The sequence below is a fragment of the Aspergillus thermomutatus genome, assembly GCF_002237265.1.
Source record: "Aspergillus thermomutatus strain HMR AF 39 chromosome Unknown NODE_34, whole genome shotgun sequence".
In the NCBI taxonomy this organism is placed as follows: domain Eukaryota; kingdom Fungi; phylum Ascomycota; class Eurotiomycetes; order Eurotiales; family Aspergillaceae; genus Aspergillus; species Aspergillus thermomutatus.
Window position 1 is genome coordinate 32,768 of NW_020798083.1, and position 24,267 is coordinate 57,034.

Sequence of the window (24,267 nt, forward strand, 5' to 3'; positions counted from 1 at the left end):
CTGATTGTTGACAACCCCGCATTGTGCTGTTTATATGATTGGGTGTTGATCCTCGCACCTTGGCAACATATATTGAGGAATGCACCGTTGCTCACAAGTCACAAGCACAGGGAGAGGAGACTAGATAATCTTGGCAAGATACCTAGCATTTGCAGACTTTCATTTCCAAACCAAGACCGGATGGAATGTTTCTATTGTTCTTCAAGCTCCCTTGTCCTGCCAAGGGTCTTCATTGGGAGCAAAGACAGGACTGAATACTGAACTCCTAACCGAATAAGATACTAGTGGCACTCGGATCCCTTTCGTTTATCACAAGGGTCCAAGAATCAATCCGTGTGGCTTGCGTGATCCTAGCTAGGGTATCACTCTCCTTTCCCTAGTTGGTAGTAGACTCCGTACCCCAGAGAACGATGCAATTCTTCAGGGCCGAAGAGCCGGATTCATTTGGGATAAGCAGAGAAATAGCTACTATATAGTACTACAGTATATTTCGGGTGATCATCTCCACGTGCAGTACCATTGGCTCTCTTGCCTCTGAAAGGCTACGTGGTGGTCATTCCGTGGGTTGCCTTGTAAAGACAGCCCGTCCAATAGGCTGTCCAAGTTACTCAAGAAGAATGGCACTGACCCCTACCTTGCTTACTGATAAGCTCGTCGCTCACTCACTCTGACTCGAGTGGTTCTCAAGGGTTAATCGATTTGACGCTGATTCCTCAGTGGTAGAAGACCTCAAATAGCCCTTCGGGGATGTCCCAGATTCTTGTGGGAACCTCCGCAGCCAAAAATCATGTCGAGCGATGATATCGAGAAATATGCCAGCCTAGATGCCAAAGGATGGCGACCACGCTCGCCGCTGAGGCGCAGGCGACGGGCAGTCGCATTGCAATTGCTGATCATAATGATCGGCCTCTGGATATGTTATGACTTGGTCGTCGGGCGAGTGAGCCTTTCATCGCTGCAGAAGGCCAATGACGGTTGGACTCATGGTCAAGATTCGCCGCCGATAGATGGACTTGATACCTTGCTGGATGAGACAGACGCGTCTGTGAATCCCAGACCGACAGTGCTCGAGCCTACCGAGCCAGACTTGCCTCTCAACGATACAGTGGTCGCCCCTGATGATCCAGTTGACCAAAAGCCGACCATGCAAGAAACTGACAGTTTACCACTGCCCCAGATTGACTTGAGCATGTCACTCGATCGGATGATCGCGCTCCTCCCGGACGAAATGCGCATTCAGAGCCTCCTACGACCTCTCGAAGCGACCGGCGAGGAACGACTTCGCGATCTCGGACTGCGAACTCGCGATTTCTGGGCATTGTTCGAGGCGTGGGAAACCGTGCACCTGGTACCAGCTGAAGACGGCTTGTACATCCGTGACGACATTATCCAGTACCTGCGACGACATCCAGAGTTGGCAGAGAGCATGGTGATAAACACGACGGACGTGATCCGCGCCTATGATTCATATCGCTCGCTCATTACCCGACTGGCAACGCTACTCTTTCCGTGGACTGCGCCGCATTTCCCGGACCATATTCATCTCCACACGCAGATCCACGGTGGCGGCCGGGGGCTGGTGTTTTCGGCCGGAGACAACCAAGCACCCTTTCTGCTCACTTCGATTCCGGCCATCCGCCAGTTGGGATGCAACTTGCCAATCGAAGTCATGTATCTGGGGGATCAGGACCTGAGCCAGGATATGCGTGAGCAGTTGGAGGCGCTACCCGGTGTTACTACTCGAGATCTGAGGCAGATGGTGGACGACAAGGGCTGGAAATTGGCTGGATGGGCCGGGAAACCGTTTGCGATCTTATTTTCAAGTTTTCGGGAAGCGATCTTCATTGACGCCGATTCCCTTTTCATGCAGAATCCGGAGGTCTTGTTTGAAGACGAGGCCTATCAGAAGACGGGGGCCTTGTTCTTCAAAGACCGCCTCATGATGCCCGAGTCTAAGAAACGATGGCTGCAAGAGGTCCTGCCCAAACCCGTGTCGCACAAAGCCATGGGGAGTCGATTCTGGACGGGTCAGAGTGGCCACATGCAGGAATCAGGGGTAGTTGTGGTGGACAAATGGCGACATTTCATCGCGCTGCTTCTGGTGACGCGGATGAATGGTCCTGACCGGGACGGCGACAAGTCGCGGCACAAGGTTGGCGTTTATGATATGGTTTACGGTGCGTCCGATCTTAGGTCCAGATGACTTTGGACTATTGCGAACTAACGGGGGCAAACAAAACAGGCGACAAAGAGACTTTCTGGCTGGGATGGGAGCTGATCGGGGACCTGGACTATGCGTTCCATGATGGGGATGCTGGAGTGATGGGCACTCTGGAGAAAACTCCAACGGGAAAAAGTCACGCAGCACACGCAGAAACGACAAAGGCCAACACTACGGACCAGGCAACGGCGACTGCGCCAGAGATGTACACCATCTGCGCTCCTCAACTACTTCATCTTGATCGCAGTGGTCGACCTTTGTGGTTCAACGGCTGGCTCCTCCCAAATAAATTCGACAAAGGGAAGGCTCGAGAGCCGAGTCGATTCGAGAGCTTCTTAAGCGAACCTCGAGAGATCCGGGACCCGGGCGCCTGGCAGTTGCGGGCGAACAACATCTGCTGCTTGACCTCGGAACATAAGCAGGAATTCAATTGGGATGAGAAACAGATTCTGGATATGATCATTGAGTCAGGACAGCGTGCCGGTGTGCTGGATACCAAGGGGACCTAACCCTTTAGCCGTCAAGCCAGGTCATTGTAAATATTTAGGCCATTTTCTGATGTACATACTTAGCTAATAATGAAGAAGAAGAAGAAGGAGATGCTGCTAATGAGGAGGAAGATGAAGACATCTCCCGATCCCCGCTGGTGGTCACGTATCGACAGGTGACTACTAGAGATGTATGCCCTAAGTTACCTGCCTGATAATAAGGTACCGATGCCCCAGGGCTCAGCTACGGCTGAGCATTCGGTAGTCACTTGTAGTTGTCCCAAACCAGAATATGCAGGCATACGGGTGGGTCTATATTGATCAGCTTTCACCCCTTCTTGGCGTCAATAATTCACTTAGTGTCCAATAGTCTAGCTGAGGTTGACAAATGACAACTCATCAATAGTTGAGTGTCATCCATAGAGATGCACATGTGACACTGCGGCCCGAGCCAGGGAAGTTTGATCCTCAACAATAGGATAATCTTTCCTTAGTCCCAGTTGGGCATTGATCAGATCCCGGAAGGCTGTTCGTGGTCCGATCAGCCCGAAGAAGATAGGACCCTCCAGTCTCTGAGGACGATCGTCCATGCAGGGTGATATGGACTGCAGCATGCAGGACACAACATTCAGCTGCCTGGGCCTGGGCAGAAAAGATAAATAGCAACATGTTCGCTCTGAATCCGTACACCCCGCAGCATTGCACTCCATATTCCACCATGATCTTCACCAAGGCCATTCTGGTGCTGAGCACCTTGCTCCCTGCTGTTGTCCTGTCCCTGAATCAGGCAGAGGTAAGCATCTCACCATCTCTGCTTCTTCACACTGACCTCTTTAGGATTCTCTCTTCCCTGCCAGGTGTTGGCCCAACCCTTGTGCCGGCATCACCTTCAAGAACGATTCGTACGTCTGTGGTGACTCACGCCTGGGTCCCGTCGTACCTCCCCAGAAATTCCCCCTCCGCAACGAGCTGCGCACATATGCGCGGTTCGGCGCCCTCTGTCCGGCCGAGTTCCTGGACAAATGGGCCACCAACGTTGCTCCAAACGGCACGTATATCTATCCACCCGCCAACGGCTTCGTCGTCGACACAGAGAAGCAGCCAATCATCGGCAACGCCACCCTGCCTGTGGGCATGAAGCTCGACCGCTTCGGCTCCGAGTATGGCAGCTTCCTGGCGCCCCTGGGCGCTCCGTACATCGAACGCGCGTTGCCTCCCAGTAACCTCAACACCTTTGATGGGAATTACCCGTACAATTACCACGTCTACCAGGTGACCAAGGCGTTTGTGGTTGGGCTGGGTCCCATTGCGCCTTGGTTTGAGCAGCCCGGTATGGGGACCCAGTTTGTGACATACACCAACGTGCTGGGCTTGATCAGTGGCGGATTCTTGAGACGATTGAACGAGACCGAGTATGATGAGAAGGTGGAATACTCGAATCCGTACACTCCGGGGCCGAATGAGTAGGGATGCAATGTGCTATGAATGTGATAGACTAGATCTTCAAGATATCTCTCGACAAACAAAAAGGAAAAATATTTCTACACGGCATCGCATTGCGTTCTTATCAAGGCAATGATGAGATTGTGTTAAAGAACATCACTGACTACGTCCGTATTATGTCCCTAGTTAATAGGGACAACTATTGAGCGAGGTCTACATAGTCGAGAGACTTTGAGATCTCAAATCAATACATTCAACGGAATAATGCTTCAAGGTCTGACAACACATTCGTTCATCACGCTAAGATGGTGCAATAGGACGTCGGGATTGGCCATCAGATAAGACCAACTCGACCATCCAATAACCCGGGAAGACACATGAAGGTATTCAAGTCCAAACGATGGTGTCATTTAACGATTCATGGCGAGTTGCCAACCCCGCAGAATATGCTCGCGATGGCACAGATTACGAGTCAAGCACACCATTAGCATGACGAATCTCGTGTGCTGCTCTCGGGTATCGGCATCGATAGCAGTATAAATACGCTCCATTTCCCGGACAATATGTCTATTATCATCAAGCAGCTTGATTAACCAGTTTCAAAAGAAAACATGAGAAAGCTATGGCACCAATATTGGAAGAATCCATCCCTGTGGTCCCGACAGCGATCCCATCCAAAACAACCCAAGAATCATCCGGTCTCCAGCGAGAGCCCCTCAAGCTGTCCGGAGTACTTGGCCAGTTTGAATCATTCGATGTGACACCGGTTATTGGCAGAGAATATCCCACCGTCAACCTGAAGGAGTGGCTCAACGCTCCCAATTCCGATGAGTTGCTGAGAGATTTGGCCATCACAAGTTAGCTGTCTCGTTGTATGAAGGCTACCTAATACTAATGCGCATGACAGTCTCCCAACGGGGTGTGGTCTTCTTCCGCAAACAGGACGATCTGGACAACGAATCCCAGAAGGAGCTCATCCACCGATTGGGTCTGTTGGCGGGCAAACCAGCCACGTCTGGCTTGCACATTCACCCGGTCACGAACGCCGGACGAGAACACGGCGGCAAGGACGACGAGATCAGTGTCATCAGCTCCGAGCAGCGGAAGAAACTGTTCAAGGGGCGCTACACCACCAAACAGAGTCTCAAGGGAGGCTGGCACAGCGACATCACCTTCGAACCCATTCCTAGCGACTATGCCGTGTTACGTTTGACCAAACTACCAAAGACTGGGGGAGGTAGGGTGGATCTGATAGGTTTCTCCTAGGGACAGTACTGATCACTGATAGATACCCTCTGGGCCAGCGGATACGAAGTCTTCGACCGAATCTCCGAGCCATACCAGCGCTTCCTCGAGTCGCTGACCGCCACATACGCTCAGCCAGCATTCAATCAGAGCGCCAAGGATAACGAATTCGAACTCTACGCCGGACCCCGCGGTGCCCCCGAGAATGTAGGCAGCGAGCTCCGCGCCGAGCACCCCGTCATCCGCACCAATCCCGTCACCGGCTGGAAGAGCGTCTTTGCCGTCGGAGCGCATGTCGAGAAGATCAATGGACTTGCCGAGGAAGAGAGCAAGCATCTGCTCGACTGGTTTGTTTCGTTGATTGTGGAAAACCATGATCTGCAGGTGCGACACAGATGGCGGGACCCGAATGATCTTGGTGAGTCTTGTTCCGAGTCTCATGGATGATGGCTAATCATCGCACAGCAATCTGGGATAACCGCAGTGTCTACCACACTGCCACAAATGACTACGATATCTTTGGAGAGGAACGAGAGGGACAGAGGGCCGTCAGTCTGGGCGAGCGACCCTATCTCGATCTCAAAAGCAAGAGTCGGCGGCAGGCTCTGGGGTTGAAGGGATAGTATTGAACGATTTATCCTGTAGCTCTATCTCACCCCTACTGGGATAGTATTTATCACAAAGGTGCGTGGGCATCTAGAAATGGCACAGTTGTCGTTTGGAAGGCGCGTGTCTCTTTCCTTTTCTGGTCCCCGCTATCGATAAGCCCGCAGTGACCAGATAAAACAGCAATCAGTTGTTCCCCTCATCCTCATTCTCTCTTCCTCTCATTCTTCAAATCCCTATTTTCAGCGTAACATCTCCTTCATCCTCTATCATAGCAGAAATGTCAAAACTCTCCGACTACCGCCTCTTGTGCTTCGATGTGTATGGGACACTAGTCGACTGGGAATCTGGGATCGTGAACGCCTTCCAGCCGATCCTCGACAAGAACAATTCCTCTGTTTCACGCGAGCATCTCCTGAATGTTTACCATGAGCTTGAGCATGAGCAACAGGCTCTGACACCCGATATGCCGTATTCCGAACTCCTTGCCAGGATTCATCCCAAGCTGGCTCAGCGCCTCTCCCTAGCACCGCCGAACGAGGACGAGAGTCTCGCATTTGGCGAGTCAGTTGGGACATGGCCCGCCTTCCCCGACACAGTCGATGCTCTTAAGCGGCTCTCAAAGCACTACAAGCTGGTTGTCTTGTCAAACGTTGATCGAGAATCATTCGCCAAGACGAACGCGGGGAGTTTGCAGGGTGTGAAATTCGATCGCATCATCACCGCGCAAGACGTGGGCTCGTACAAGCCTGACCTGCGCAACTTCGAGTATATGTTGAAGACTGTACAGGCAGAGCTGGGAGTCGAAAAAGCTCAGGTACTGCAGACTGCTCAGAGTCAATTCCACGATCACCAACCTGCCTCCAAAGTTGGGATCAAGTCGGTCTGGATTACAAGACCAGGAGCGATCATGGGCAACACCAAGGATACTATCTACGACTGGAAATTCGACACACTGGGCGATATGGCGCATGCTGTAGAAAGTGGCCAGTGAATGATATCTTTATGAAAGAAGACCTGCAAGACAGGCAGTCATGTCGCAGATATCTAAGCATAATACTCATCAAAGTGTTCAGGAAGTAATAGACCCCGGGCGCTTTATTTATTCGTCTGGTCAATCTAACTCCATAATTGAATTGATGTCTGCGTTTCAGTACAAGGCCAGACGTTCCACAATCTGACGTCAAAGATATGCACTTATATCTTCACCGTCATCATCGAGCCCTAAAGCCATCTCTCTGCAAACTTTTGAACCTCAACTGTTAAAATTGAGCACGGGCTCGTTCGGACATATCTCGGAATAATTTTAGACACTCGATTATATCAAGTGTCTCGATTCGTGAATTCAGGCTAAATTTACCGTACATTTATCCGCGCTTGGAGTGACAATTCCGGACTTGCTTGTCTCGCTAGGCGACTTGGAGATGTCACAGGATTCACCGGCATGATCTCATTCTTTATTTATAAGGCTATCGGCGGTGAGAAACGCCCAGCATCTGCATGGAGAAGATATCAGGACTCGAAGGTGGCGAGTCAATTGAAGTGGAATGCTGAGAACGAGGAGTATATGCATATCTAGGCCAAGATGAATGATGTTCAGGTGTCATCATTAATGATAAGCGAGGCTGGAATTACTATTGTCTATGATATTCCGTGAGAAAATGCCTTAAAAGCCACTTCTAATCATTTGTGAAGGTGCGTTCACAATCTTCAGCTATAGTCAAAAGCATCGCGCTCTGCTCCCACTGGGTGATATTACAATCACTAAGAGCTCACAGTCTTGGGAAGCTCAGCCTGATCGTGATGATCCAAGTGCTCGAGCTTCTCGGACGTCTTCTCCTCACTGGACTCAGGGTCTTCGCCCAACAAAGCCAGCAACCCGATCTCCCTCTCAATGCGACGCTTAAGCGCCTCGTCCTCGACGGCCATGCCTCCGGATCCGAACAACTCGTCCATTTCCTCCAATGTGCGGCCCTTGGTCTCCGGGACGAGGAACCACACATACAGGACACCGATGGTGGTCACGACGCCGAAGAAGATGAAGGTACCGTAATCAGAGGCCTCGATGAAGGGAGAGGTCGACAGACCGACCGCAAAATTGTTGAGCTATATTCTGTTAGAGATGTTGTATAAACTGCAATGAATGTGCTTACCCAGTTGCTACTGCCTCCGATGCTAACACCCTTGGCGCGCATGCTCAAAGGGAAGACCTCAGACACGACAATCCACGCGACGGGGCCTGCTTCTGTTAGCTCGTCTGCTTAGACTCTAGTTCAGATATTGCGCTTACCCCATGCGTATGCAAAGTTGATAATGAAGATCCACACAAAGACCACAGCAGCCCAACCAGCTCCCTTGTGATGCTCGAACTCGCCCGAGTACGTTCCGATGATACCGGCAACGATAAAATGGCAGACGGCCATACCGATGCCTCCGGCAATCAGAATCTTCTTGCGGCCGATGTTATCGACCCAAATAACGGCGGGAATGGTGAAGACAAATTCGAAAATACCGGCGACACCGGTTGCGAGTAGGGAGGTGGTCTTGCCACCTAGCTGAAGACCTTTGAAAATCTGCGGGCTTTTCAATGTCAAAAAATGGTATTGACTTCGAAGACGGGATACACTTACGCGTAGTAGTTGATACTGGACATGTCAGCAATATTCTTATAGACCAAGATCCATTAACTTACGCATTGATTCCGTTCCATTGTTGGAAGACCATGATCATACACTGCGCGAGTCAGTGACCGGACAGCCGACGCCGAGAGGATACTTACAGCTACAGTGGTTCGCTTGAATAAGGACTTGTCGGTGATCAGAGAGAGATAGTCATTCAGCCCGATCATGAACCGACTCTTGAATGACCCATCCTGATACTGAGGGTACCTCTTCCGAGCTGCTTCGTCCTCGAACATGCGCAGAGCCTTGATTTCGAGAAACTCGATGCGGACCGAAATGTCATCAACCGAGGTATCGCGCAGTCTGGCCAGGGTCTGTAAGCACTCCTCCTCTCGTCCCTGATTCATCAGGTGTCGCGGAGACTGCGGCATGAAGAGGAGCATTCCCGCTGCCAGAATTACGGCCGGCAGGATCTGGATGCAAACGGGGATCTCCCAGGCGGCAATGGATTGCCCTGCACCGGTTCCTCCAATATAGTTTGTCCCGTAGCCGATCTAAGACATCAGCATTGCATCAATGTCCAGTGGACCAAGTACTTACCCAGAAGCTGACCATGATGCCGAACGTAATCGATAGCTGCTGCACAGCGACCAGGGAGCCACGGATTTCCGGCGGCGCCTAACGAGGTCAGACAAGAAGTCTCATATTTGTCTTTTGAACATACCAGTTCCGCGTTATACAGAGGCACGATCATACTCAGGTTACCCACACCCAGACCCGTAACGAACCGCCCAGCATAGACGTAGCCGGGGTTCTTGGTGCATGCTTGGACAATCACCCCAACGCAAAACACCACCACGGCAATGATAACCGTGATGCGACGGCCGGTGGCATCAGCCAAATATCCGTTGATGAGGGTTCCGAGCCAGGCACCGAGTTCCAGAATCGCGGTCAACATTCCTTGTTTCACTCCAGTGGTCTCTGCGTATCCTTGCGTCTGGGCAATGTGAGCGACTATCGACCTTAGGTCCTAAGAATCACATACCGCTTCGATGAATGAGTGCATTGTCAGAATTTGCGCGAACATTCCTTGGTTGTCTAGTACTGTCAGCTTCCGAAGCATAAATTGATGCAGAGTAGAGTAGCAGAAGAGGACTTCATACATCCATAAACCAAGCCACCCAAGGACGCGAACAATGCAATACCAAAGGTCTTCTTGCTGCTGAGCAACCCACGCCAACCAACTTTTCCTCCGGCCAGCTCGGCTCTTTTGGCCGAGATGCCTTGGGAAGTCATCCCGCCGGCCATTTTGACTGTTTCAATGTAAAGCTAACAACAGGGTAAGAAGGCAGGTCAGAGCAGTGCCAACGAGAAACAGAACCAGAGAACAAGGGCTCGACCATCGTTAAATATATAGTTGAAACAGCTCAGTTCGGAACAATCGGCAGCCAAGGAAATCCTGTCGAGAGCTTTTCCTGCCAACAAATGCTTGATTCACCCGATAGCCGACCAAAACCGGCGCGAGCATCACCATCAGCCCATGCATTTACCCCCTCCTCCGTAGGATGCAATTTTCGGCAATGATTGGTATGGATTTATCCTGAACCAATCGCGGTGACAGACTTGATGGGGAAGTGGTCCACTTTTCCCCAGCCATTTATCCCCGTGGGGCCGGAGTGGCCTGGAGTATGGCTGTTTCTTTGTCATGATCGTTCAGCCAAGCTGGAATCACTATAGACTATTGTTGAGTTAAGATCGCGAAGAATGATAATGTCCATATCTTCAATATTGTTAAGCTTCGTGGCTGCCGACACGAAACGCCATGGCGGCTGCCTCATGGACTGCCAGGGTTAGTCGTGAAACTAAGCAGGGAGATGTTGATGGACTGACGCCAGTGACTCTAGCGCCAACAAGAATGACTCGAGTGTACCAATCATAATCACCATAGGCTGATTCAGTCCCAATCCGGGGGTTGAGAGTACTCAAGAGGGGAAGTTTCTCGACCTTTCGGATCGCATGGAGTTGGAACGAGCCGACGCTGACTTTAGCCGGAATTCTACCGCCAAAGACCTTGGATTGACTGTATCATGTTCTGATTGGATATTATCATCATCCTCGCAATCGATGCAATGCAACGCGTCATAACTGTCTGTGTGGCAAGAGGGTGGCATAATGTGTGGTCGGACATCATAGCTCATCCTATACCACCATGTAAACCTCCTAGCACAATACGCCGAAGTTATCTGATTCTGTCCAGAGATTCAGATAAGGAGGCACGAGATCTTGTGGAATTCTCTCAAGTAGTAGATGTCGCGGAGTATGGCGCGCTCTTGGTTCGAGTCTAATTCGAGCTGCTGGAAGAAATATGCCGGATAAAAGACGGGCATTTTCAGTCTCAGGGAGAGATTATAGAACTGGATCTAGCAAAAACCATGACGTCTGTGGCCATGCTATCTAATTAGTTGTTCTTTTCTACCAGAGGACTCTCATAGTAGCTTTCAATAATAAACAACAACTGGATACCTAGACAAAATAACGAGCAAAGGCAGTCTTGGCCTCAGGTCATAAGAAACTGGATAAAAATGATTAATAAGTTGACTCACTGATTATATCACATGAAGAGACACCGGATTCCTTGGGACTACTCCTTTTCAACAACTCCATTTGAGTGCAGGCATGCGCAAGTCTCTGGCTTTCTCGTCTCTCCCTGTCACCACTACGCGACATAGCAAAGAGATAGCTGGATAAATGCGGCACTTTTCGTGGAGCATCTGCAGGAAACAGAGATTCGGCTCGACTGTGTGCTCTTTTCCATCTTGGAGAATCAACGTGGGAATGTCCAGCTATGCCCAGTATCGAGGAGAATGATAGAAATTCGTCTTTGAAACGTTGTAACTGACCAACGAGGATCCGGCCAGCCTCTATCCGATAAATATCTCGGGCTCCTGCTTGATGCAAGTTGCTGACAGCCAAGACTTCCGCTGGAGTGGACCGCAGTTTCTTCCGCCCACTCTTCCATACCGAGACTGTTTTGCAAGTATCATTGGCAGTAAAGTGTCAGGATTAAGTTAAAAGCAGCATAGCCACCTTATCATCGATTATGAAGCACGATCTTGGGCCGTCAACTCCAGCATCTACCATGATCGATCGGCATCTGTCATCTTGGCCGGCGTTATCATCTTGTCTCCGATGACATCCGTCAGCTACTGGGCCCACGGTAATCGGTCAGCCGGTGGCTGTGCATATCTTCATGCCAAAGCCTAGGCCAATGGAGCACACCGTTGATGGTGTTGAGTCTCAGTGTGAATGTATTCTTCTGAGATGACGAGTCCTTCTCTTGGCCTTCACAGTGCATCGCTTTGTTCTTGGTTATTGCAGCCAGTGTCTTCGATTATTTGGATGCCTAGCAGGAATGCAACAGCGACATGCTCTATCAGGGTTATCATGGCATGGTTCGCTAGCTTGTTCGTCCCTTGAAGTGGCGAGCAATACATATAAGGAAATGGGGGCTATCAGGCGATCTTCGACAGGACGGTGGTTTGCTTCATGATGCGAGAGACTTTCCAGGGATCTAGCCATGAATATTCGCAAACTCGCCATTTTCATTAGTCTGATCGCTGCTGTGGAACGAAACGTTGTAGGTAAGATATGAGGACTCTGCCATACACCTACATTTCCTAACGCCCTCAGCACATTCGGTGCAAACCGCTGCCTTGGATAATGAGACTCGACTCGAGAATATTAGTATCCATGCCCCGTATCACCGAGTCAATGCCTACTCACACTTCGAGCTGTCGTTTGGCCTTCCCGGGCAAGGAGCGCTGAAGCTGAGCTTGGAGCCGAACCATGATATCCTCACACAAGAGTCCCGGGTCCAGTATCTCGGTACAGACGGCGCAGTTCGCAGGACGGAAGTCGTGAACAAAGCCCAGCATAAGCTGTTCAAGGGAGTTGTGTCTGCTCAGCACATTGGCGCAGGTGCAACTTGGAATCAGGTTGGCTGGGCGCGGATATACATACATCGAGATGGGGATGATCCCTTGTTCGAAGGTATCTTCAGCGTTGTTGATCAACAGTACCAGGTAAGGATAGCATCAGGACCCGCCAGGGAACCACAGATGGTTGTTCACTATGACTCTACATACCATGCATGGGACCAACTGGTACCCCGGTCGCCCCAGTTTTCGGGGAATCCCTTCACCCCAGATGAAGATTTACCGTGCCCTAGCACTAGAAGAGTCGCCTTGGTAGGCATCGCGACCGATTGCTCCTACTCGGCCTCGTTCACCTCCAGCGAGGAGCTCCGACGGAACGTCATCAACATGGTGAACACGGCTTCGGAAGTCTACGAGCGAACCTTCAATATCTCCCTGGCCCTCCACGACCTGACCATTAGCAATCGAGATTGCCCAAGCAGTCCTTCCAGTTCAACGCCATGGAATGCCGACTGCGCTGCCGGAGATCTGAACTGGAGACTGGATCGATTCTCCTCGTGGCGCAGTTCCATCAACGATGACAATGCATACTGGACGCTGATGACCGGGTGTCCGTCAGGTCTGCAGGTCGGTGTCTCTTGGCTCGGTCAGCTGTGTAATTCCAACTGGGGAGGGCAAGGCGTATCTGGTGCGAATGTGGTGGCACGCACACGCAGTGAATGGCAGGTTTTTGTGTAAGTCTCATTGCATTGCACAGCAAATCCTTTACGCTGACTCAACTGGAATTGATAGCCACGAGTCCGGCCACACATTTGGAGCCGTTCACGATTGTGATTCAACGACGTGCCCTTCGAGTCAAGGGCAGTGCTGTCCCTTGTCCTCTTCCACCTGCGACGCAAATGGACAGTACATCATGAACCCGGTCTCCACGTCCTCACAGTCAGCGTTCTCTCCTTGCAGCATCCGGAACATCTGCTCGCAACTCGGTTCTCGGCGCGTCAGCACCCGCTGCCTGGTCAGCAACAGCAACATTACCACCATCACAGACGGGCAGTGCGGTAACGGCATTGTGGAGGTCGGCGAGGAATGCGACTGCGGCGCCAGCTGCGACGAGAACAGTTGCTGTGATGGATCGACCTGCCGGTTTCGAGCCGGGGCTGTCTGCGATGACGCCGCGAGTCCGTGCTGTACCGACTGCCAATTTGCTTCCGCAGATACGGTCTGTCGTCCGAGCACCGGTCCATGTGATCTTGAGGAGACGTGTCCCGGGGATTCCACCGTGTGTCCCGCGGATCGATTTTTGTCGGATGGACAACGCTGCGGGGATGATGGTTCGAGATTGTCATGTTCCAACGGAGAGTGTACAGAAGATGCGAGCTCATGGGTGGAACGGCATCGATCTCTCGTTATTGGTCTCGCTGCTGGTATTGGCGGTGCGTTAGTTCTTGCCCTCTTGGCCTGTATCTTTTGCAGCTGTCGTCGACGGCCGTCAAAGAAGGCATCGCCAGCTGTGCCAGTGGTATCGCAGGTCTATCCTCCGCCGCCTCCATATCGTTACGCCTAGGATGGTTTAGGATGAGCCAAGCGATCAATGATAGTAGACTATTTGTTCTGGACATAGTGATCAACGAGCGCAGCCACTTGGTGCTACACCCATGTCGCTTTATGCATTACTTCACTCGTTGCATAATACAGAGTCGGAAAGTCCTTGAGCGTATGTGGGAAATATCTTGATAAAGCTGCTAAGCTATTGTACAGCAATAGCAATGTAGTAGTATCCTACTGGACTCGCTTCCTGATACTCTAACATGCCACAATGAGGAGAATGAGCACCAACCGTGCCCGGTATACAAGCGCCTACCACTTGCTCAACACCTACCATTCTCGAACGTATAATGACGGACCTGAACGGTCTATTCATGCATTGATAACCGGCAGATTGCGAGTCAGGTATCCTCGCCACTCGGGAAGGGTACGTCTCCAAGGAGTATTCTTGGCTTTCTGCAGGTCTTCAATGGCGCTGGCGAATTCGATCAGAGTCGGTTCGGCAAAGGCAGTCTGTATAATTGCTAGTCCGTACGGCATCCCTGACTCCTCATTGACACCGGCAGGGACTGTGATGACAGGATATCCCGCCTGGGCCGCAATCTGAATGCTTTGGGCCACATCCGGCGGGACCAACAAGCCGTCCAGAGTGCGGTTTCCGTGCTTCAATGCTGCATCAATGCCCTCTTCGCGTGTAGTACGTCTGCAGAATTCCAATGCTTGCCAGTACGTTTCATCCATGACGCCTTTTGTAGCCAAAGACGCCTCAAACCCGTCTTGCCCAGAACCGAATGCCGGATGGACACCGGGGTAGCCGCCTTCCGTCCCAAAATTGGCTCTATTATACTCGACCAAGTCTTCCAGAGATCGCATATCGGTGTTTGCGAGTTCCGAGAGATAGGCTTTGATGTTGTTGTAAAAGTCGACTTTGACGTAGCTGTACTCGGATTCATTGGGATATCCACGTCTACTCCCATAGTCCCAATCCCATCCATCCGGTGATACAATCTGGCGGTAATGGGGGAACTCGGTGCCATTGATGATAGTAGCACCGGCATCCTTAATCAAATCCAAGAGCTCCATCAGCTGGGATATTTGGTCTGGACGCCCTAATCTCCACACAGATTCCCATGGAAGGCCGAACACAGCCCCCTTGAGAGATGATTGATCGCTTAGGTACTGAGTATAGCCGCCAGTAGGCGTCCGGCCTCTCTGGGCCAAGGTGTACTTATCCCGCGTATCAACTCCATAAATAGCGTCCAGGACGTAGGTTGCGTCGCGCACCGTTTTCCCGAACACACCCACTGTATCTTGATGGAGTGATTCAGGGATAACGCCGTCGCGGGAGGTGAGGCCGACCGTAGGCTTTATGCCAACAATAGCATTTCTCTGCGCTGGATTGATTACTATCCCGCGATTGTCAGAGACATTTCTAAGTAGGGACCTCCAAGAAGCAACACGTACCACTACCATCCGTCTCGGTACCGAGAGCAAAAGGCACAAGATTGGCTCCCACAGCTACGCCTGAGCCAGAACTGCTGCCCCCGGGATTGACTGTCAAGTTATACGCACTGCGACACTGACCTCCCCGAGCAGAATAGCCTTCAGAGTAGTTGTTGGATCGCATGTCAGCCCATTCGCTCAGAGCGGCCTTCCCCAGCAACAGCGCCCCTGCTTCCCGCAACCGCCGCACAACAAACGCGTCGTGTGGCACCACCGACCCCAAGAGACTCCAACTGCCAGCGGTGGTCTCCATGCGGTCCTTGGTCGCGATATTATCTTTGACAATAAAGGGAATGCCATGTAAAGGGCCACGGATTTTGCCATGAGCGCGTTCAGCATCCAAGGCCTCCGCGATGGCCAACGCGTCGGGATTGTGCTGGAGGATGGCACTGTGCTTGATCAGCAATATTAACCGTGGTCAGCACTGAGCTACAGGATAGGTGCTCACTTGAGGTAACTATCCGTCTGGAATATACGATCCAGGTAGCAATGAAGCAGTTGAACAGCTGTCAGTTGCCCGGAGGATAGGTATTCCTGCAAGTCGTCGATGCTCGCTTCTTCTAATTGTATTCCACGACAAGGTCGCATTGGAAACAAAGAGGAGCCACTGGTACCAAGCACTGGAAAGTCGTAGACGGATGGATCCGAATAAGTCTGGATCTCTAGCAGACGGTCTTCTGCCGGCTGTGCATTTGCCTGTAGAAGCAGGGGCAGGAGCGCGAGATGGCGGATCATGAAGGCGGATGCTCGTTATACTGTTGGCGATTGGGTCCTGCTTTACATTCGAACAAGTAATGCTGCCCAAGTATTTGTGATACTTTTGCAGCCCCCAAGCTGATTTGTTGTGGTGTCAGAAGGATGAAGTTGATGCAATGCAGGAGATTGCATGGCCCCTACGCTAGTTGATCCCTGTTCCTCCACCCTCAAGTATTTGCTTGATTTTTATCCTTATTCCATTTTGAAGAATGATAAATAGACCCATTCAACTGAATGCGACTATGAAATAGATTTATTGTTGTGCCATGCTTGTTTTGTATCCTGCATGGGATATAGAGCTGACAATCGGGGGAGGGGAGAGAGAGGTCAAGGTTGCGTCTTCTTCTTTTTACACTTTCACCCTTTGGGTGTTGGATAATGCCATGACAGAGGGCGTCGCGCTGCGCTGAAATATGCCGAGTAATTATCAAGCTCGAGGCTTATATGCAATGAACGGCCAGGCTACTGGCTTGCTGAGAGAAACAACCGTCCGTATCATCTGTTGTCATCTCAACATTGGGACGACATTGATCAAGACTTGATCAGCAGGAAATTAAGCACGGAGTGTGACATATATTGACTCGACATTTTGATTCGCAATGTGAGGCTGGAACACAGCAGCTTGAGAATAGTCCGAAATCAACGACATAGTAGATGCCTCTCATGAGTAGGCTAGAGAGCCTGCTACTTGCCATGTCCTTTATTATAGCATCTCTCTTTCCGTTGACGTAACAGCTGTGCTGGATATGCGTAGATTTACGCGATCTTTCCCTCTGGAAGCAGATCATAACAACACCATCCAGAAACGGAAACCGCAACTGAACATACTCAGATTGTAGAATAACTCGCAAGGTGCCATGGTGCACGTTTCTTCCTTTTTCCTTTCTCTCTCCACAGCTTCTCAGCCATTTTCCTTAGCAATGTCTGACAATTCGGCTCCCTCTAAGATGGACTGCCTTCTCGGCCGCGGTGACAACATCTAGCACTCTAGCGCGTGTAGAGTCCAGCTAGATCCGACAAGCCTAGCACCTTCGGGTACAGCTAGGCACCCCCCCCCCCCCCTGTCGCTCTCGGTATTATGTTGGTGGTCCTTCCTGGATCCAGCGAGACACCCCCGCTGTCGCTCACGGTATGTTGTTGATGATCCATTGTTCGCCTGTGAAACCGTCCCACAGACGACTTGGCCATATGCGATATGTCCATCCGAGCTTCCTCGCATCCAGGACCCCGAACGTACAAATGGTAGTTCGGCCTTCGGCTCTGTCAACATCAACGGTTGCCCCCAGTCAACTGCCACTACTGTCAAACACCATGGTCAGTGTTACCCAAGCCAGAAAGTCAACGGAATAGTCAACAGCGACATGTGGCAATGACCGCGGAAAGAATACCGGAAATTCACAGCCTCATCGACCACGACCGCTGGCACAATGACAATCGCTTCTTGCTATCGCCGATCCTTGTGGCACCGGAATCAAATGATCTTATGGATCAGAGTTCTGCACAGTCTGAAGAACACCAAGTTCCGACTTCCAGAGCTTGAAACAATTCCTATCTAACACCTCACTGGACATTGGAAGGCTCGGAGAAACAGTAGCGGTTGCAGCTTTCCGATAGTGTGGCCACGCCTAATGCCTTGGCTCTGTTGAAGGTTCGTGAAAAGACGTATGTATGCCACGACCACTTATGTCTTTCAATATGACGCTGCAGCTCGTCGGAGTCCTAGGCTGACATGCCTTGAAGTGCTTGTGAGTCTTCGCGTTTGCTCAGGCCTTATATAGTGACTTTTGGTTACTGACTTGTATTTTGTTCTTCAGAATTAGTCGGCGTGAAACTCGGGAACGATGAGCACAATTGACGACACGAACGAACCTCGACTACCTTGTACAACAACGTGTTGACTGTTCCAAGTCCGAGATACTGCTGTGGTTGATCTGCCATCCCTTTCAATATCCCTGATCACTCAAGAAGCCGCTATGCTCGTGGGACTGGGGATCCGAGTTCCTGTACCGTTAGGATGAGGCTTCGGCATAGCTTGAGGTCAAATGATTTGGTTAATCGGTTGCATAGACCTTTGCTTGTTCGACACCGTGTTGTAGTTGTATCCAATCTGCTTGCGCTCCTTTTACCCCTGCTAACTGCCTGCTTGCTCGCCGCGATCGAATTCTAGAAGCGAATAAATACCCAGTATCATCTTAGCTCCTGTAACCACCCACAGGCGGCCTTCATTGATGGGTAGACATTGTCCAATAATTACCTTGAAAGGGTTTCTCTTCGCAATTGTGTCCCCTCTATCAAGCAGAGAAAACGCTTAATTTCCATGCTGGTACGAAGGCACCCTGGTGTGTATAGATAGTCAACTGGGATATTTGCACTTCAGGTGAGGTATCTGCTGGTCTGGGAAACTTTGGATGCTCCTTACTTTGGCCTCCCATGGAACTCCTCCTCTCTACCTACTATATAGTGTCTACCTCCTACTATGCACCTGCCCAAGTACTACTAGCTGACCATTCTCACAGTCTGAGAAGATTAAACTGCAGGTTACACATTCTCGCGCGATCACTCAGCGCAGGCCCTTCATGTTCTTTGTCGTCTTCGGATTAAGTCGCGGATTAGGATGGATCACAGAGAGATTTTATGGATTCGAATTCAGTTTCTGTGTAGGTTTGGGACGTTTACACTTTAGCGAGCACCCTGACCTCCTGGCCATGGTGATGGGGGATGTATGTGGTCAATCACTGGCGAGTCTCACTCTCGAGGTAATTTACTGTCACCGTGCACATCTTCTGCAGATGCTGACTGGATACACCCAGATTGCCTGCGTCATTGAGGCACTGTTGTTGAAGACGCACATTCTCCAGCAGGAACAAGTCGAAGAGCCTAAAGACCGAGAACTGCCTGATCCGATCCATGGACTCGGCTTTGGGAGATTGCTTGTCGACAGCGCTGTTTGGTATTTTGTTTGGTATTTCCTTCCTCCTACTGTCCAGAAGCTTGTTGGCCCCAGCGCATGCCTCGAGAAAATCACCCTCTTCGCAGTACATTGGATAGTCAGCAAGTGGATTCCTCGAATCTAGAGACCGTGTCGCCGGTGCCGGGATTGAATCACTGTTTCAGCATGATATCAGGAGTGATTTGCTATGTAATAGTCTGATATGAAAGCTCATCATTGTCGCATATGAGCTTATGAAGAACTGTGATCATGGTCTAATGATAATAAGTTACATTCGCCTGTCACTATATCGATTTTTCACTTCACTTTCTTCATTATAGCATTCAGGTTGCACAAACATGGAGTAAAGGTTACTTCCCTTCTTCTCTTAGAATAGAACTATGGTCAATCAGCACTCCGTATACTCTTCCTCATTTATCTATTCCCGAGAACTATCCTTGTGATCACCAATCAGTAACCTACTCACAAACTGGGCTGGCTTTCTCCACCTGTCTAACAGCTCTATTTGAAGAGTTTCAAGCAAGAATAATCAGCCAGCATCCTTGCCAGTGAATGAAGATGATAGGTGGAGATGATCGTCATTGTCGTCCATCATGAGACTGCCTAAATTGCCCCTGGTTCAACCTCCTCTTCCGATTGACCAGAATATCCTCAGCACGAACCTTTTTAATTTATCTCGGACCCTGCAGGTTCCCCAAGTTGACGGCTTTATTTGGCACGGGGTAATTTCTGCAGCAATCATGCTTATTCCTTTTATTCCTTCATGTCTGCAACTCGCGTATATAAATACAAGTTGGCCCCTCCTTTTTTTCCCGACTTTCGCAGACCATACCTTCAATATGAAGCTATCTGCACCTCTTCTCGTCAGTTTCGCTGCTTTCTCTCAATCTGCCACGGCGCTGATCGCGTTCCCTGGAGCCGAAGGCTTTGGCGCCAACGCGATCGGTGGCCGCAAGGGCGAAGTCTACGTGGTTACCAACCTGAACGATTCCGGAACAGGCTCGCTACGTGATGCTGTTTCTACGACTGATCGCATCGTTGTCTTTGCGGTCGGAGGCGTGATTAACATCTCCGATCGAATCGTAGTTTCGAAGCGTGTGACGATACTGGGACAGACCGCGCCTGGGGATGGCGTCACGGTTTATGGGAATGGCTGGTCTTTTTCTAATGCGGATGATGCGATTGTGAGATATATCCGGATGTATGTCTGAAGGCTTCCTTCACTGACCATTATTGGGCTTGATCTGACAAACTCTCTAGTCGCATGGGCAAGGGCGGCACTTCAGGCAAGGACGCCATCACCATCGCCGAAGGAAATAGCATGATCTTCGACCACGTTTCGGTCTCCTGGGGACGCGACGAGACGTTTTCCATCAGTGGAACTGGTAGCAATATCACCGTGCAAAACAGCATCATTGCTCAAGGGCTGGAGACCCATTCCTGCGGTGGATTGATACAGACTGACGGCGGGGTCTCCTTGTTCCGCAATCTGTACATTGATAACAAGACGCGCAATCCCAAGGTCAAGGGCGTCAACGAGTTTACCAACAACGTCGTGTACAACTGGGGCGGTGGCGGAGGATACATTGCTGGAGACTCTGATGGTCAATCTTGTATGCCAACTCCCCTCTGCGGTGGCCCAGCTAATTGTTAGACGCCAATATCATTGGCAATTACTTCATCAGTGGTCCCTCGACATCGGTGACGGCGTTTACTCGTGGGAATTCAAACTTCCACGGATACGTCGACAACAACTACTATGACCCTGACCAGGATGGGACATTGGACGGCTTTGAACTCGGCGCGTCATCGTCAAACTACGGTGGCATGGAAATCGTGTCGACCAAATATAACTATCCAGCGGTGGCCTATACCATGACCCCAGCCGAAGCGGTGACCTACGTGACCAAATGTGAGTTTCTCCTCGCTTAGGGTGCACCGGCTAACTCAGTTCAACAGATGCCGGAGCATCCAAGGTTAGGGATAGTGTCGACACGCAGTTGATCGCGCAAGTACAGTCTTGGGGTACGAAGGGTGCTTTGATCTCCGATGAAGCTACTATGGGAGGGGCAGGGACTCTGAACGGAGGCACTCCTGCGACGGACACCGATGGGGATGGAATCCCTGATGAAGCGGAGAAGCAGTTGGGAACAGATCCAAATACCAAAGACTCTATGAAACTGCACAGCAGTGGCTATACATATCTGGAAGTGTGGGCCAACTCGTTGGTTCCGTCGACCTACCATTGACCTTGCATTCGGCAGTATATGCTAAATGTATGCATTTTTCCACGATCCTTGCGAATGTGATCACAAGATTATGTAGATCACGATGTAACATTAGATATTAGCCTAATCATGTTGGTACTGAAACACGTAGAGGCAGTTCAACACTCATCGGGTGATTGCCCTGTCTCGAGCATATAAACGGCATGATGACTAGGTTATCGAGAGGTCAACAGCAACGGCACGACAACATAATGATACTCTACTACTCAGTCTTGCTTTGCCTCTGCTCCATTGGAGGTAAGCCACCTTTCTCTCTTCGGTTGCCATACTGACCATCCAGCCTTGGCCGCCAACTGCACGAGTCTCCCTCCCTCCCCCCAGCTGCAGTCCATCACCACACTCCCCGATCCCTTCTCGTGGTATCCACTGTCGCAGTCCGGTCGTGTTGCCACTCTCTCCGACTGGAAATGCCGCCAGAGCCACATTAGCACGCTCCTCCAGCAGCTTGAACTAGGCACCAAGCCTCCCGCTCCATCCAGCGTAACCTCCACCTTCACCCAAAACAAACTCACCATCACGGCCTCTAACGCCGGGAAAACCATCTCCTTCACGGCAACCATCACCTATCCCTCTGGTACAGGAGCAGGACCATACCCCGCCATGATTGCCTACGGGGGGCTAAGCATCCCCCTCCCACCCGGAGTAGCAAGCATCACCTTCGACAACAGCCAGATCGCCCAGCAAACCGACCAAAGCAGTCGCGGCAGGGGCCTCTTCTACGACCTGTACGGGGCCAACCACTCCGCCGGCGCAATGATAGCCTGGGCATGGGCAACATCCCTCCTCATCGACCGCCTCGAAGCCACACCCGCCGCGAGAATCAACACACCCAGAATCGGAGTGACGGGCTGCTCGCGCAACGGCAAGGGGGCACTAGTCGCCGGCGCATTCGATCCGCGGATCGCACTCACCGTACCCCAGGAATCCGGCACGGGGGGGTCCGGATGCTGGCGGCTGGCGCAGGCAGAAGACGGCGCGCCGCAGAGCGTGCAGACGGCGGGGGAGATCGTACAGGAGAACGTCTGGTTCGCGAGTGCGTTCGAGACCTATGCGAATGACGTTGAGCTTCTCCCGTTTGACCACCATCTGCTGGCGGGACTGGTTGCCCCGCGGGGTCTGCTGTCCATCGACAATGCGGGATATCAGTGGCTGGGCCCGTGGTCGGCGCTGGGGTGTATGGGGACAGCGAGGCTGATCTGGCAGGCGATGGGGGTGCCGGACTATATGGGCTATTCGATGTCTACGGATCATCCGCATTGCTCGTTTCCGGATCAGCAGAGGGGGGATCTGTTTGCGTTTATCGATCGGTTCTTGCTGGGGATGGAGGCCAACACCACGGTGCAGAAGAATTATGCGGGGATTGCGTTTGATAGCAAGCCGTGGATGAGCTGGGAGGTTCCCACTTTGACTTGATTCTCTTGTTTCTGTTTCGCCTTTTGTCTTCTCCGCTGGTATGCTTGATTCAATGTTTTTTTATAACTGAGCTGCCATTGATTGATGATTACCTGTTGGTCTATGGAGTTTTTCAGCTCTACCAGCTCTAATCACTGTTGTAATAGTAACTTGAGCCAATACTCCATCCAAGCCAGAGTAGCTGCCTCTCTAGAAGAAGAAGGTAACAATATTTGACTAGGATCTCTATTCTTCTGGCCTGCATACGGGGCACTACGGGCTTAGGTTGGTGCTGGACATGTTTGGTCCCGAGGATTCAACCGGGCTCGGTAATTCTGTTGACAACGAGGATACAATATTGATCCGAGGCACACCAAATCTTTGAAGAAAATGCTGTATTGATTTCAGCTAACAAATGTATCTAACTAGCAGCCAGCCCGAAATACTGTCAGTTCCCTGAATTTACCTGCACCATGATCATCCTCTTGGGTATCATACACCTAAAGCAAGACATCTCGCAGAGCAGCTCAAGCAGCTCAAGCAGCCCATGCTTCATGCAACACCTTCTGCCCCTTGGCAAGCACCTGGGACGGCTCCTCGTCCAGCCACTGCGGCTCCAGACGGTCGATATTGGCCTCGATCTCCCAGGCTCGCCCACCCTCCACATACATTGAAGTCCCGTTTAGTGACGGATCAGCCAACACCCCCGCCGCGACCTCGGCCACCTCCAGAGTAGTGCTAACCGGCAGTCCCTCCTTGGCCCAGCGGTCACCGACCTTTTTGGCGCCGGTGGCGCAAGACTGGGTCATCCAGGGACAAACGGTGTTGATGCGAAGGTTGTGCTTGGAGGGGGAGGAGAAGTACGGGCGCAGGGAGCGCATGAGGCCCTGGACGCCGTGCTTGGCGGCTTGGTACACGGACACGCCGGGGGTTTCCTTGAAGCCAGCGGCGCAGGAGAAAAGGAGGATGGAGCGGTCGTTGTGCACGCCGCGGTTGTGACGGAGGTAGACGCTCGCGATGCGGGTGGTGTAGAGGGAGCCGAGAAGGTTCACATCGATGTCGGTACGGGATGGCATCTTGTCGCGTCAATTCAGTGTTTTGAGAGACGGGCTGGGGTTCTTACCTGGCGGACACTCTGCAAGCTCAGGCTGCTGTCGAACCAGTTCTTGCCTGCCTCCATGCTGCCGGCGGTGACGACTACGTGGTCGATGCGGTTGTAGATCTAGAAGGCGTGGTCGAACAGGTCGAGCACCGACTGGTAGTCGGTCACGTCG

The 24,267-nt window shown here is 51.4% G+C and overlaps 11 protein-coding genes across 11 annotated transcripts; 8 read left to right on the top strand and 3 right to left on the bottom strand.

Moving 5' to 3' along the window:
• Positions 1-787: 787 nt before the first annotated feature.
• Positions 788-2,730, top strand: CDV56_104429 (putative alpha-1,3-mannosyltransferase; the record flags this gene model as incomplete). Its single annotated transcript, XM_026758048.1, has 2 exons — positions 788-2,177; positions 2,243-2,730. The coding sequence occupies 2 exons, from the start codon at positions 788-790 to the stop codon at positions 2,728-2,730; spliced, it is 1,878 nt and encodes a 625-aa protein (XP_026616799.1).
• A 646-nt stretch (positions 2,731-3,376) lies between these two features.
• On the top strand, positions 3,377-4,176 carry CDV56_104657 (TNT domain-containing protein; the record flags this gene model as incomplete). The annotated part of the gene is made up of 2 exons (XM_026758276.1): positions 3,377-3,502; positions 3,547-4,176. The coding sequence occupies 2 exons, from the start codon at positions 3,377-3,379 to the stop codon at positions 4,174-4,176; spliced, it is 756 nt and encodes a 251-aa protein (XP_026616800.1).
• A 598-nt stretch (positions 4,177-4,774) lies between these two features.
• CDV56_104767 (TauD/TfdA dioxygenase family protein) lies at positions 4,775-6,020 on the top strand (the record flags this gene model as incomplete). The annotated part of the gene is made up of 4 exons (XM_026758386.1): positions 4,775-5,009; positions 5,060-5,389; positions 5,441-5,815; positions 5,863-6,020. The coding sequence occupies 4 exons, from the start codon at positions 4,775-4,777 to the stop codon at positions 6,018-6,020; spliced, it is 1,098 nt and encodes a 365-aa protein (XP_026616801.1).
• Positions 6,021-6,283: 263 nt separating this feature from the next.
• Positions 6,284-6,997, top strand: CDV56_104900 (putative haloalkanoic acid dehalogenase; the record flags this gene model as incomplete). The annotated part of the gene is made up of 1 exon (XM_026758519.1): positions 6,284-6,997. One exon carries the CDS (start codon positions 6,284-6,286, stop codon positions 6,995-6,997), a length of 714 nt encoding a protein of 237 aa, XP_026616802.1.
• Positions 6,998-7,767: 770 nt separating this feature from the next.
• On the bottom strand, positions 7,768-9,932 carry CDV56_105029 (putative MFS monosaccharide transporter; the record flags this gene model as incomplete). Its single annotated transcript, XM_026758648.1, has 10 exons — positions 7,768-8,109; positions 8,157-8,242; positions 8,294-8,583; positions 8,634-8,648; positions 8,696-8,736; positions 8,783-9,178; positions 9,225-9,302; positions 9,349-9,621; positions 9,670-9,722; positions 9,788-9,932. The coding sequence occupies 10 exons, from the start codon at positions 9,930-9,932 to the stop codon at positions 7,768-7,770; spliced, it is 1,719 nt and encodes a 572-aa protein (XP_026616803.1).
• A 2,269-nt stretch (positions 9,933-12,201) lies between these two features.
• admA (ADAM family of metalloprotease ADM-A) lies at positions 12,202-14,123 on the top strand (the record flags this gene model as incomplete). The annotated part of the gene is made up of 3 exons (XM_026758990.1): positions 12,202-12,265; positions 12,315-13,293; positions 13,352-14,123. The coding sequence occupies 3 exons, from the start codon at positions 12,202-12,204 to the stop codon at positions 14,121-14,123; spliced, it is 1,815 nt and encodes a 604-aa protein (XP_026616804.1).
• Positions 14,124-14,476: 353 nt separating this feature from the next.
• CDV56_105545 (amidase family protein) lies at positions 14,477-16,342 on the bottom strand (the record flags this gene model as incomplete). The annotated part of the gene is made up of 3 exons (XM_026759164.1): positions 14,477-15,510; positions 15,569-15,996; positions 16,056-16,342. The coding sequence occupies 3 exons, from the start codon at positions 16,340-16,342 to the stop codon at positions 14,477-14,479; spliced, it is 1,749 nt and encodes a 582-aa protein (XP_026616805.1).
• Positions 16,343-17,441: 1,099 nt separating this feature from the next.
• CDV56_105768 (uncharacterized protein) lies at positions 17,442-19,437 on the top strand (the record flags this gene model as incomplete). Its single annotated transcript, XM_026759387.1, has 3 exons — positions 17,442-17,492; positions 18,880-19,119; positions 19,174-19,437. The coding sequence occupies 3 exons, from the start codon at positions 17,442-17,444 to the stop codon at positions 19,435-19,437; spliced, it is 555 nt and encodes a 184-aa protein (XP_026616806.1).
• A 715-nt stretch (positions 19,438-20,152) lies between these two features.
• On the top strand, positions 20,153-21,562 carry plyC (polysaccharide lyase family 1 protein; the record flags this gene model as incomplete). Its single annotated transcript, XM_026759574.1, has 4 exons — positions 20,153-20,514; positions 20,574-20,926; positions 20,968-21,225; positions 21,273-21,562. The coding sequence occupies 4 exons, from the start codon at positions 20,153-20,155 to the stop codon at positions 21,560-21,562; spliced, it is 1,263 nt and encodes a 420-aa protein (XP_026616807.1).
• Positions 21,563-21,792: 230 nt separating this feature from the next.
• Positions 21,793-23,014, top strand: CDV56_106070 (putative extracelular cellulose binding protein (Cip2); the record flags this gene model as incomplete). Its single annotated transcript, XM_026759689.1, has 2 exons — positions 21,793-21,838; positions 21,882-23,014. The coding sequence occupies 2 exons, from the start codon at positions 21,793-21,795 to the stop codon at positions 23,012-23,014; spliced, it is 1,179 nt and encodes a 392-aa protein (XP_026616808.1).
• Positions 23,015-23,529: 515 nt separating this feature from the next.
• CDV56_106183 (uncharacterized protein) lies at positions 23,530-24,069 on the bottom strand (the record flags this gene model as incomplete). The annotated part of the gene is made up of 1 exon (XM_026759802.1): positions 23,530-24,069. The coding sequence occupies one exon, from the start codon at positions 24,067-24,069 to the stop codon at positions 23,530-23,532; it is 540 nt and encodes a 179-aa protein (XP_026616809.1).
• Between the last annotated feature and the right edge of the window lie 198 nt (positions 24,070-24,267).